This window comes from Thrips palmi, unplaced genomic scaffold (genome assembly GCF_012932325.1).
Source record: "Thrips palmi isolate BJ-2018 unplaced genomic scaffold, TpBJ-2018v1 HiC_scaffold_5, whole genome shotgun sequence".
NCBI lineage: Eukaryota > Metazoa > Arthropoda > Insecta > Thysanoptera > Thripidae > Thrips > Thrips palmi.
In genome coordinates this window covers 3,494,651-3,508,882 of record NW_023144632.1, presented here as the reverse complement: position 1 = coordinate 3,508,882, position 14,232 = coordinate 3,494,651, and the positions used below count along the sequence as shown (strand labels likewise).

General features: G+C 43.9%; 1 protein-coding gene across 1 annotated transcript; it reads left to right on the top strand.

The window, feature by feature from the left end:
• Nucleotides 1-5,563, top strand: LOC117651416. Its single transcript, XM_034395457.1, has 8 exons — nucleotides 1-155; nucleotides 1,277-1,355; nucleotides 2,267-2,300; nucleotides 2,895-2,910; nucleotides 2,988-3,023; nucleotides 4,054-4,147; nucleotides 5,206-5,273; nucleotides 5,343-5,563. Exons 1-8 carry the CDS (start codon nucleotides 111-113, stop codon nucleotides 5,385-5,387), a joined length of 417 nt encoding a protein of 138 aa, XP_034251348.1. The 5' UTR covers nucleotides 1-110; the 3' UTR covers nucleotides 5,388-5,563.
• Nucleotides 5,564-14,232: the final 8,669 nt, after the last annotated feature.

Genomic DNA, 14,232 nt, shown 5'->3' with positions numbered 1-14,232 from the left:
CGGGGTATAAAACCTGTGGGCGCTGGTTCAAGTGCATCAGTCCATTGTGGAGCGCGCTGCCCCGCCTCCGACGCGCACCTCAAGATTCCTTTGAAGTCCCCACCCCCACGATGAAGGCCTTCTGTGTGGCGCTGTGCGTGCTGCTCGCCCTGGAGGTACAAACAAACGCCCTGACAGTGTGTTGACGATTGACGCGACCCCTGGATCGACGTGTTCATGCTTTAGAAACAAAATGTTTATGTACTTTAATTGTCCATATTTGTGCACACTAAATTCTAATGGACTTTTTAAATGCATAATGATGCATTTTTTATGCATAGTTATGCATGCGCAGAAACGTCCATAAGGTATGTATAAAATTATGCATCACTGTGTACATTTTATGCATCTTCCTGCATAAAATGTACACAGTGATGCATAATATTATACAGAACATATGGACGTATCTGCGCATGCATATTTATGCATAAAAAAGTCCATAAGAGTTTAGTGTGTGTGCATTTGTAAGATAATTTACTTCATAAACCAGGGAATATATTTCCATATCAGGGTTAAGTATTTATCAAAATGTATCTACACTCTGAGACTCCGTTCTGAGTTTTTGTGTACAATAACGTACTGAAGTGTGTGCGCATTAATGGGCGTATTCGCCTTTTTTTTGTTTTATAAACATTTTAGTCACTTTCGTCTTGACAAATCTGTTCAGCTTTTGAACAAAATTCTATTTATGCGCACAAACGTCAATGAATATTGATAAAGTTTCGATTGAAGGATGAGAGAGTAATTTATGTACAACTTCAACCTCGCTGTTAAAAAAAAGTATGAAAATCCAGACTTTTGACCCGGACCACGGTTCCAACTCCGTTGAAGTAAAAATTGACCAGCATTCTTTGATATTAAAAATGCACGTTTTATAGTTTTTGGAGAATTTTCTTAGGTAACCACTGATTATCAGTAATCGTGTGTGCACTTTTGAGCTAGGTGTTGGACCCCTAGCGTACGTTATTTAAGATAATTTCAGAGACTTTTATTCACTAAATAATATATTACAATGTCAACATTTAAATTACAAATCATTTTACTGAGAAGATTCCCGCGCTTTTAGGATCAATCCTCTTGTCTGGTTTCACCGGTTCGACCTCACGAAGATAGTTGGACATGAGGGAGATGATCGGTTGCAGCCAAACAGCTATACTCCAGCAAAAGAGCAAAATTATTTTTCTTGGTTTTATTGTGGGAATAATTACTGCACCAGGCGCAAATTTCTTGTACGCAGGCCGCGTGGTGTCATCCTGCGTCTGAGAAGGAGATGGAGGTCCTGAGGAAGTGCGCCGCGGAGAACAGTGTTAAGTACGGTGAGTAAGCACGGAGTACCACTGCGAGCCAAAACCGAGGGGGTAACGACTTCGGGAATCCGGCTGACAGCACCGTAATCCGGATGACCCGAAATTTTGAGGTAATCCGGGGTGATCCGGGAAAATTTTGAGGTAATCCGGGGTAATCCTGCTAAATCCAAAGGTAATCCAGGAATTTTTTTTGTTGTAATCCGGAGGTAATTCGGGGGTAATCCGGGGTAATCCGTAATCCGGCTGACACGAAATTTACCAGTCGTTACCCCCTCGGCTAAAACAGCTTCACGGCCATCTATAATCTATCAGCACATCATTTGGCTGAATCAACTTAGACAAAAGTGCCAAGTATTAGTTCCAGTCAATAAATGACCGTGATGCTTACGGCCATCTGCGACCGACCTTACACAACGCTCGTCTACAACAACCGATCGCGCTCTCATCCCTCAATCGACACTTCATCAATATTCATTGACGTTTGTGCGCACTAATAGAGTTTCGTTAAGAAGCAGCTTAACGGATTCGTCAAGAATAAATTGATAGTAATGTTTGTAAAACAAATTAAAATGTGTCGATTAATGCGCACAAATGTCAATCGTTAAACAAAAACTGAGAGTGTGAACGCCACATCACTAGCAGCGCCCAATGCACCAACACCTTTTAGGCGCATTCAATGCGACTGTGCGCATCAAATGCGCCTTAATGCGTGCAAATGCAAATTCAAGACAACTAAAGTGTGTTACCTTTTATTTCAAAGAGCATCACCGCTTTAAATGCGCTTTGATGCACATTGGCGCTGTGGGGGATTCGTCAGAACTGAAGCCTGTATGAGGCACAATTTTGCCTCCTCCCACTCGAAAGACTAACAGTGATCTGTCTGCAGAACGAACAATGACCAAGTTTGCTTGCCATTCCAGACGACCTCAAAGCCTTCCTAGACGACAAGGACGTTACACTCTAAGAAAAAATGACGGTAAATCCTGGATAATTTTTTTGCCAAACTTTACCGTACTTCAAAAACCAGTATCCACCGTACAGTCTACAGTATTTACCGTACTTGTTTTACAAAATATTCCGTAGTTTTTTAACAGAAGTTACCGTTCTTTCGTACAGACCATGCCGTAGGAAGGACTAGATCTGGTCACAACAAAGGCCGCTCCCAAGAATTGTCCACATCAGGATTTTGAAAAAAGGGGGTCGACCGACTGAAAAATTTTATTGCACCTTTCGATAGGTCTCGTCAAGACCTTTTCAACGAGTGGTCGGAAGGGGGGTCCAGGAGTCCGACTTCAGCAGTTACGTACATCAGGATCTTGAAAACGAGGGTCGACCGACTGAAAAACATTATAGCAGTTTTTGATAGGTATCAAAAGTACGGGATTGCCGGGTAAAAAAGTACGGGATTCCCTGTAAAAAAAGTACGGCGTTGCCTGTAAAATAAGTACGGTATTGCCTGTAAAAAAACGACGGTATTGCCTGTTAAAAAAAGTACGGTGAAGTCTGGAGTAATCAGTACAGGATTTACCGTGATCTTTTCTCGCAGTGTACCAAGGACGCGAAAGTGAGAGAAAAATTTCCTTACTTCAGGGCCCTGTTGTGGCGTGCGAGATATTGATGAGACGAACTTTCCTGTTGCAGTGCTTCATGAAGTGCACGATGTTGGCCTTCGGGACGGTAAGATGAAGATGATTGTAGCTACAAAATATTGTGCCAGAGATCAAATTTAGAATGTTTCAATGGCAAATATTGAATGCAAATATCCATAATGTTGTAAATCTGCAACTTAGGCCTACATGTAGTCCCACATGTAGACCTAAGTTCACTGCAAATCCGGCGACAAGTTGGCTTGCCACGAAATTGGCAATCAGTTCACTGTGGGAAAAAATCACAGTAAATCCTGTAGTGATTAGTACAGCTGTCACTGTAGTTCAGAGTACAGGATTTACTGTACTTTTTTACATGATCTACTGTACTTTGTACGGGATTTACTGTATCACAGGAGTGGACTACGGAATATCCTGTACCAGGTACAGTAAATACTGTAGCCAGGCACAGTAAATCCTGTGTTCTGAACTACTGTAAATCCCGGCATGAAAATTAACGGGATTCACTGTGGTTTTTTTTTTTGGACAGTGTTGGCATCGGTTTGTCAACATTTGACGCTCCGACAGCCTGCACGGGCAAATTTTGCCACGCTGCGCAGTATTTCAAAGCCAAGCTAAACAAGCTTGTGAAGATCTTGTAAATTTTTGTTGGTAATTTTATAACAAAATATAGCAAAAAAACATTTTTTTAATTGCAGTAAAAAATAATTGCTAACACTGAGTAATGTACCTTATACTAGTGTGTGAGTGTGATACGGTTTACCGAGAGGGTAACGACTTCGGGAATCCGGCTGACAGCAAATTGGTAATCCGTAATCCGGATGACCCAACATTTTGAGGTGATCCGGGGTAGGGAAAATTTTGAGGTAATCCGGGTTCGGGGTAATCCTGCGAAATCCAAAGGTAATGCAGGAAAATTTTTGTTGTAATCCGGAAGTAATCCGGGTAATCCATAATCCGGCTGACACGAAAGTTACCAGTCGTTACCCCCCCCCCCCCCCCCGCGGCTTCCCCTTCCGTGAAGGTAAAACAAGAGTGTAAGTCGTGACAGATGGACGCAATAAGTTCAACCCATAACACTACTTACTTTTCGCTTGCAGCTCAGCGAAGACGGCACCATCCAAGCTGACGACCATTTTAAGGAATCTGGTCACGAAGAGCTCGCGGCCATCGCCGCGGCGTGTACGAAGATCGGTAAGCTTCATTCGTAACTCTGAGAACGGTCATGGGGAGGGGGGGGGCGTCAAAGTGGCGTCCATGCAAGACGTTGATTGTTATGAGGAAAAAGGATCTCTTAGTTCAGCGGTTCCCAACCTTTTTCGGCTTGCGACCCAAAAATGGCTGCCAAAAATTTCCGCGACCCCACAGCCGAAATGTCGCGACCCAACGCGACCCATGACTCTCAACCCCTCCCCCCCAAAAAAATATTTTTAAATAATTTTTTAATTGCTTTTTTTAAAGCTTTATGTTCGGTATTTTGCGTCCCCACCACGCGTAGATCTCCTTCGTAGATTCAGACAGGTATGTTGTAACGAAGGGCAGTAGGACACGTACGGCCCACTTGCGGATACGTACCCGCCATGCCTCGGCCGCGAGGGGTAAATCGCTAGTGTACTCATGTGTACAAATTTGTCCGTACTCAGTGTACTCACAAGTTTAAAAAGGGCGAAATTCTCTAGTTTTTCGACCGATTTGACGTTGAGTGCCTTTAAAAAACACTAAATAAAGCCTTAAAACGTTTTAAATTGTGAAATTTATGAGTAAAGCAAGGTGTACTCACCCGTACTCACGTACTCATGTGTACACCAGAACGCTGAGTGATTCACCCCTCGCTCGGCCGTCCCAAGCACCAGCAGGCCACACGAGCCGCCGCCCCTGCGGCCTTTCTGCAAGCAACTGTACTCAACAACTGATGTCAAGGGCCCCTTTTCCGTGTAAATCTATCTTCCCCTTTTAGCCGTAACAGATGCTAAGACGCATCCCACTGCCAAGGCAGACGCAAACAACTCTAGGATAAGCCTTCGTGGAAGCGCCAATACCGCAGGCTGCCGGGGGCCACCGGCGACCCAGGTATACGCTTCGCGACCCAATGCGACCCCCGCCACCGCGCCGCGACCCAAAAACAATTTCCGCGACCCAAAATGGGGTCGCGACCCCAAGGTTGGGAACCGCTGTCTTAGTTTCATGACTTTTAGACAATACCCGTCAGTCGGACATCGATTTGAAGCTCGGACTCGTTCATTCCGTTTCAGAGAAGAACGACGATCTATGCGAGTTAGCCCACCAGCATGGCTTACGCATGCTCAAACAGGATGCCGATGTAAGTACACTGTGAGAGTGAGTTCGAAACGAGTACAGGGCCAAGATGCGTAAAGTTTTCCCTTTTCAGGGCAAGATGAAGGAGCACATGCTGGAGACTTTGGAGAACTTGTAGACACCCGACAGCCCAGCCTGCCCGTCAGAGAAGAGGACTGTCGGCCTGGCAGCCGGCTCCACCTGCTCCGCAACGTCTCCGTGGCCTCGCCGGTGCATTTGGACTTCTGATTTATTTATCATGTCCCATCGACTAATATTTAGGAATAATAAAATACCAATGGAGCAGACTTGGAAGCAGCAAAAATACACGTCTTTTGAGAACTCCCTGGCTCTGGAAAAGCCTCACCTCCAGGGAATAAGTAAATATCGCTTGAGAGACATCATTTATTGATTGACCCAAGTGATTCGTTCAGTGTCCCTTCTTCTTATCCCCCCCCCTCCCCGTGGTGCTGGCCTACGCTGTTCTTCGCAGTCAACATGCTATTCACACTTAACATGTTATTCGCACGTCAACATGTTATTCGCACTCTACAGGTTAGGGCGCATAAGCAACCAACAAAAGCAAAACAACAAAAACAGTAAAGGTGGGCGCGCATGGCATGGCACACTGCTAGCGGTACAGGTGGTCCGAACGAGGCTGGTGCGAGCAAGGGAATTGACTACTGGTAATCAAAGACCGGTAGGAAAGAGAGAGGATCCGAGAACTGTGAAACTTTTTATGGCGAAATATTTGAATGCATTGATAGCACGATACAAATCGACTTTGGTCACGGAATTGAAACGTTTTGGTGAGGTTTCGAAAAAATTTCGTAGTACTACAAAAACCCAGCTTAGCTATGACGACCAACCGCCTTTTGTCGCCACGACCAAAACTTTCATCCGGCCGTATTTCATTAATGTGTTTGGTTGCTGAGAACAAACGTTTGATGCGGGCGCCGAAGGGATTTTCTCAGTGTAGAAAAGGTTTCTGGTTTTCCCAGAAACTCCCTGGAAATCACCTACGACAATACCATTGGCTTCCGGAGAAAACCAGAAATCAGTTTTACCGTGTTGATGTCTCTATAACTTTCCTAAGCAACCGTATTGCGCAAAATGTATTTTTTCTTAGACCAGGAAAGCGACCGTCCTTGGGTTTGAGCTATTTTACGAATAAGAAGGAGAAAAGAAGACGCCTACCCCACCCACCCGCACCGCCCCGCTCGGAAAATAACAAACCCCCACTTGTTCGAACAAGTGAGGGTTTGTTATGTTTCCGAGCGGGGCGGTGCGGGTGGGTGGGGTAGGCGTCTTCTTTTCTTCTTCTTATTCGTAAAATAGCTCGTTAGGGACCCCCATTTCCATGTTTTGCGAGGTCTCGCGGATTGCCCCCACACCAGCCATTCATTGCGGCTTTGCAGCTTTCTGTTCCAAGTGTGGTCAAACAAGGGCTCTGCCAATTCTTGCTTCCTTTGTACGGGTCCAGCCCACACTCTCTCCCACTCACAGAGATTTTCGCTGCACTGAAAATTGAATGGTTGGGCACATTGCCAAATTATGGCGTGACAAAAAGTCACGCCAAAAAATGGCGTGGCAGGAAATTTACGCCGGAAAACAGCGTGACGTGTGCGTTACACCGTCTCTGGCGTGAATACACCTCATGGATTGGTGCGTACAATGCATTTCTAGAGAAAAGTCGCGCGAAAAACCGGCATGACAGGAAAATCACGCCAAAACTTGGCGTGACTTTCTGAGTCCCACCGATTTTTGCCATGACTTTTCTATCATGCCGTTTATTGGCGTGACACTGAATTCACGCCCCTGCACACTGGCTATAGTTCTCCATTTCGCCCCTCTCCCGCCTATTTAAATGCATGGGAGGATTTCTTCTCTACGCTTGACGTCAAGCGTAAAGTCTTCAAGCGTAGTTGTATGCTTGAATCAAGCATACAACTACGCTTCAGTTTTACCAGTGCAGCGGCACCAAGTCACGCCGATAGATTTTCAGTGTGAAAAACTCCTTTATGTCATTTTGTTTGATAAACTCCTGTGAGTAGGCAGAAAGTATAGCTGAATTGAGTGGGAACTCACTGTACTCACACTCAATTGTACATAATTTCAGTCAATGGCAGACCCCGTGGTCTCACACTATTTGGCGTGAACCGAAGTGTTTCCCGCTTATGCAAGCGTAAGACACAGTTTGTCTTGCTTGCTGCCTATATTTCCCCGTGGTTCAATGTCACGGGTCTCACTCGTGTAAATTTTGTCAGAATGTCAGAAACATGTCTGAACTCCTGATCAAAATTCGCGCCCCTCTGAAAGCTGAAATTCTGGAAACTTATGCTGATGATGGCCTGAGTTCTGCAGAATGTCAGAATATGTTTTCAGCTTTCAGAGGTGCGCGAATTTTAACAGGTTTTCAGACACGTTTCTGACATTCTGACAAGATCTACACGAGTCCTCACTCCTGCAAGTGCGAGACATCGGTGAACCATTCGGCAAGCAAGGGAAAACGTGGCTTTCACTTGTAAGCGTGAGATATTTGGGTTCCTGTTAAACAGTGTGGGGCTGGTCCCACTTGCATTTGCAGAGTGTGCGCTTAGGCCTAAGTTTTATACCAGTGCCGAGGTGCGGCTCCGCCCAGGTTTCCAGTGCGGTGCCCGACAGACCTGGGGCGAATGTTCAGCACGATCAGGTCGTGGAAAACCGCGCTAGTCGCGGGGGAGTGGCGAGAGGGGTAAGACCTGGCCGGCACGCCTTCTTCTTTCCCTCCGTCCACCAGGTGGACTTATCTTGAAACCAACATCTAATGCGGGGGGCGGTGGAATCCACGCCCGTCTGGTTCTAAATCGACAGCACTGGAAGCCAAAGAATGTGACGTCACGTTCGTTTTCACGGTGAAAACTTACCAGTCAGGAATGTTCATTCCAGGGGCTTCGCCTTCTAATTCCTTTTCATGACGCCAGCGTCACCTTACGGAAACACGATGACAAAAATTTAAGTTTACGATTCGTCTGCATGTTCTGCAGTGTCATAATAATCATTTTTTCAACAAATTTATTTGTTTATGAGGAAACGAGCATTCTGAGTTTGTCAAGTTGCACATCAAACGTTGTTCTCATTTTTACTTGTTCTGTAATCTATTATCGACGTTCGGTCATAGAACCTTGCTGAGAAGGAAACTGTAGTCGACAAAACCAAACCAAAATAAGTGAACTTGTCAAGGTTGTGCAGGTTAGGTTGACTTATAAGTCTGCCAGGCTTTTAAGAGTGCAGTCCAGGGTTCAATTGAGAATGCAGTCAAAAACTACAATTAAAGTTCATTCCTTTCGAAGTCAAAGAGTTACGACTTCACCCTGAATGCCCATGCCCTTTCACGTCGCGGCCTTGGAATGATTCAAATCTTCTGAATTTCACCGAGTGTTGGTCCGCACTGCTTCTAAATCGGCACGTCTCGGCAAATGAAGGAAAAATTCTCCGTGGAGTGGCCCACGCCGAGCGAGGAAATGCGGTAATCCCTCGTCTACCTGAGCGCGCGCACACGGCCAGTGGCCACGGTGTGAATGCCATCAGGATTTCCTGATTAAATTTCTTATTTCAAACCAGAAATCAGGTTTTTTTCTGATTGATTTTCCGATTTCTGATTGCCAATTAAGAATTATTTCTGATTTCTGATAACCAATCAGGAATCATTTCTGATTTCTGATTGCCGACATCAGAAAATTCCTTATTTCCGATGTCTGAGTGTCAATCAGAAATTTCCTGATCTCTGATTTCTGATTGGCAATCAGAACTTTTCTGACTGCTCACTAAAAAGTTTCTAGCTGATTCGCTCCTAGTGGTGCAAATTTCGCACTTTCGCAGTGTGAAAATGGACCACTCCTGGAGGTGCTAATTTTGCACTACAGAGTGCAAAGTAGTAAGTCGATAGCACTCCCCAGTGCAAAAGTGAAACCAGGGGTGAAAAACGCCAAAAGTGCTAATTTTACCCCCCATAGTGTGATTTTTACTCTTTGAAGTGCAATTCTTCATTTCAGAGTGTGTTAAAACAGCAAGTTCTCTTTGGGGAAAGGTTCAATAGACTAAAGAAGAAAGGCTTATGGTATGTCAAGTTTAATTAAATCCATAAAATTAAACAGAGTCAAAGCTACTGAGGCTTTAATTTCACAAATTCAAAACTATCCATGAGGAAATAAAAACAATAAGTTTTTATTACAGAAGAGTAACTCCACCCCAAGGTGGACCGAGATCTGGGATTGGGTCACGGATTCGGTTCAAACTTTGTGGGTTCAATAGGTACCACTAGGACCTAACAACCCCCAAAGGAAAGTTGGCTAGCTCAAACAGAACCTGAGATATTTGCATTTTTCTAAATTTGACTAATTTAGCGTAAAATTGTCGCTTTCTGATTTTTTTATGGTAAAAGTTGTTCGCTTAGTTCTGCCCTTATGTTTCTTCTTTCTAGTCGTAAAAAAAGAAGAAAAATGGTGGTAGGCCAAGTTTTGTACGTTGCTTGGTTTGGCCTACTCGAGCAATTTTGTCGAATTCATCGAAACTCTCATACCCAAAATACTCCACCTTGGATTTGGCCCTGGTGCGTCTCATTTCAGTCCTTTTACTCTAATAAACAATTGCTATGTAGTCCCTAGCACCAACAATTCCATGTAAGCCAGAAAAATCAAAAACACCATTTTTCAATTTTCTACTTTGACCTATTTTGGGCACTTTTGTTAAGATTAGGGCTTCTACATGATCTTGGGTGACAGGAAAGATCCTCCCTGCCCTCAAATTAGATAGTATCAACACAAACAAAGAGACCCAAACTCAAGTTGCACTAGAAATTGATAAGGAAATTGTTTCGAGCAAATTTTGCAAGATTACGAGGGGTGTGAGAAATTTAAATCGGAGGAAAATGTAATGCTTCAGCCAAAAGTGGATTTGTGGTTCATTAGTTAGCTTTCTCAAGTAGGTTTGGTGCCCTTTTAACCCTGAGAATGTTCCTCCTTGATAATCAGAGTTAAAACCCTGTTTTGTTATAGGGTTGTTGGACTTACGATTTCAACTCATAAACAAAGTAATGATCCATTTATTTAGGTTGCTTGCAATATGTAAGTTCAACCGCTTAGTCTCAATAACTGAGCCTGGTTCCATTTGGTTTGTAAATTTTTGAGACCAGCCAGATGACTAAGACTAAGCGGTTGAACTTACACGTTGCAAGCAACCTTAGTAAATGGATCATTACTTTGTTTATGAGTTGAAATCGTAAGTCCAACAACCCCATACCAAAACAGGGTTTTAACACTGATTATCAAGGTGGCACATTCTCAGGGTTAAAAGGGCACCAAACCTACTTGAGAAAGCTAACTAATGAACCACAAATCCACTTTTGGCTGAAGCATTACATTTTCCTCCGATTTAAATTTCTCACACCCCTCGTAATCTTGCAAAATTTGCTCGAAACAATTTCCTTATCAATTTCTAGTGCAACTTGAGTTTGGGTCTCTTTGTTTGTGTTGATACTATCTAAATTGAGGGCAGGGAGGATCTTTCCTGTCACCCAAGATCATGTAGAAGCCCTAATCTTAACAAAAGTGCCCAAAATAGGTCAAAGTAGAAAATTGAAAAATGGTGTTTTTGATTTTTCTGGCTTACATGGAATTGTTGGTGCTAGGGACTACATAGCAATTGTTTATTAGAGTAAAAGGACTGAAATGAGACGCACCAGGGCCAAATCCAAGGTGGAGTATTTTGGGTATGAGAGTTTCGATGAATTCGACAAAATTGCTCGAGTAGGCCAAACCAAGCAACGTACAAAACTTGGCCTACCACCATTTTTCTTCTTTTTTTACGACTAGAAAGAAGAAACATAAGGCAGAACTAAGCGAACAACTTTTACCCTAAAAAAATCAGAAAGCGACAATTTTACACTAAATTAGTCAAATTTAGAAAAATGCAAATATCTCAGGTTCTATTTGAGCTAGCCAACTTTCCTTTGAGGGTTGATAGGTCCTAGTGGTACCTATTGAACCCACAAAGTTTGAACCGAATCCGTGACCCAATCCCAGATCTCGGTCCACCTTGGGGTGGAGTTACTCCTGGGATATTTCGCGATGTTAGGTTCTTCAGTAACCGGTCGTTTTCGCCCGCCAAACCAACATTTTTGTGCCCTTGACGCGCGTAATTCAAACTCACGCGCCGCATGGGAACCAATGAGAGGCGAGAAACTTCGCACTTTTCCCGGGTGAAACATTTTTGCACTTACAAGTGCACTCACTCACCGACTTAGCACTTTTGGGTCCATTTTCGCACTTAGAAGTGCAAACAAGCGCTGATTGCACCGTCGAGAGTGATTTTGGCAGTTCGCACTGGCGAAGTGTGAATTTAGCACTGTCGGGAGTGAAATTTGGAAGGGAACTTTTTAGTGAGTGGTTTTCTGATTTCTGATTTCTGATTGCCGTTCATAAATCAGAAAAGAACACCAGGACATTCAGATGGCGTCAAAATACAGATGCCTCCTAATGTAGAGTTTCCGAGGTATCGGTTTCAAATATTTGGTATGTGGCATATTCAGCCGAATTGACTGGGGCCATTTTCATTTCATAGAAAGTCGAAGCAGTATTCGGATTTTACGACTAAGCTGGACCCCACTATGAAGTATGGAGAGGCAAGGAGCACTCTCATCCCAGGAACGTGACATCACGTTGAAACGAACGTGACATCACGTTGAAACGAACGTGACATCACGTTGAAACGAACGTGACAAAGTCGTCGAACGAGACAAAGTGTCAACGTGACAAAATCGACGAACGAGACAAAGAGTCACGTTCGTTTCAACGTGATGTCACGTTCCTGGAATGAGAGTTTGGACTGGTGAAACTGCATGACCTCTTTGGGTTGGCATAGGGATGCAAAAATACCGGTAAGATTCAAAGTTACGTAAAATCCGGTAAAATACGGTATTTTACCGTATTATACGGTAAAATTGGGTAACATTGATTTTTCTTGACTCTAAGGGGTAATGGTGGTACCTCTTGTGAAAATAGGGGGAAAGAAGGTACGTTTTGGTGAGGGTGTATCGGTTCCATCGTTTCATCCATACTTCCAAGCCAACATGACTCAAGAACAATGAAGCATTTTGAAAGACAAGGACCAAACACTGTGTGGGTTAAAGATATGAACTATTCTCCGACTTACTGACCCCTCCCCCTTATGTCTGAGTTTTGTGGACTTTCCCTTTTCGTAAATAAATTTAGATTTTGCCTGGTTCTTTTGACCGTAAATTAACAGCCCAAATAAACTGAAGTGCAAAAATATTGCATTTTCTCTCGTTGTCCATGTAAGTTGGCTCAATTTCATGAAAACTCTTTTTCCTGAAAGGCATCGGCGCGGCAGCCCCATGGTGTCCAATCATGTAAATGTTTATTGCATTATTCAGGTCAAATAACTAACAAGTATCTACCCCTATTTTTTCCTAGTTTCTGTTTAAAGTTAGTTTACATTATACTTATCTTGGCAACAAAGAAGTTTCTGGTTTGGATCGTGTAGTTAAATTTTAGTTTCCACAAGTTTTGCAAAAGAAGAGAACATTGACTTCTTGCTTTGTTGAACCAAGAGTTCCAAAGAGGCGCTGTTTGCAGTCCCTACGTCCTAATTCATCGTGTGGAAGCAAAAGAAGGGCAAATAAGTCAATATTTCAAAATTACCGAAAAATACCAATTTTACCGGGGTCTCCGTAAAATACCGTATTTTACCGTATTATACCGTTCTTTACCGGTAATATTACCGGCCTTTACATCCCTAGGTTGGCACCTTTGAAAAAGTTAGGCATGTAATGTATAATGTAAATTCGTGGTCGGTCGTCTAATTTCCGGTTGAGGGGGAGTATCGTTTGCAAGACACGTAGACGGGGTTTCGTGCGTTTCCCTTTTCTACTTCAGTAATTAATCGGTTCTGCTGGGCTTTAACGTATTTCAATTCGGTTTGCGCTAAAATGTTGTGAAAGTTTCTTAGTGCAACACGGGGCGCCACGAGTGCGTGACGGTCCGGGTCAGGGGTCACCGCAGAGACACATCAACGACAGTGGCACCAAGGTTCTTCTGCGGGTCAGCACTACTTGCTAATGAGTCCCCACCAGTCGTCGCACAGTCTGCCGAGCGGCACGCGTGCAGACCGCGGTAGGCCGAGGACAGCGTCGACACGGAAAACTCCTTGCGGGGCACCTTGTTCGTAATGCAGGGGAAATGATCAGCTTCGCTGGGCATTTTCCTCTGAAACTATGGCATTAAAGTAACGTTGAAATCCATCACTTCAATCCAAAGGGTTTCTGGTACATGTACCAGGTGCACCTGGTACACCCTACATGTCTTACGACACTCACAGACTCGATATTGACTTTTAGTACATGGTTGGTTACTGACGATAAAGCCCGCAAGAGGCTGAGAGTGCTGCGAGAGTGTAAGAAATTTCCCGTAGGAAATGGCGCAAGCTATACGAACGCACTTTTTCTTCGTATTACGTAGGTTTTTCTCTGTATCCTACAATCGAAGTCAGAAAAAGATTCCTGTGGAGAAATTTTGCTCCGTATTATGCTTGCGCCAATTGCTCAAATTTTACAGCAAGTCTCTTACACACTCTAGAGTGCACTTGGGAGTAGGCTACGCCGTGGAGATTGCACCCAGCAAGCTGTTGAGATTACTTCAGTTCGACCTGCGCTGGCGGTTCAGTCGCTGCCCCAATTGGCAGTCCTTTTATGAGCTTACTCGGCTTAAAACAGCTGCATGACGTGATGTCGTCTAGCTGTCGAGGGTTTCTAGCAGACACCGTTTTATCGCGAAGCACCGACATTTACACTCAACGTGCACTTGTCAAAGAAGTATTTTGATATGACTTCCGAGAATATGCGCTATCACATTAGTTTGAACACCAGTGAAACTCGAGTTAAACACTCTCCTTTTCCAAATCCTCTGAACAGCTTCTTTTAAAAGTGA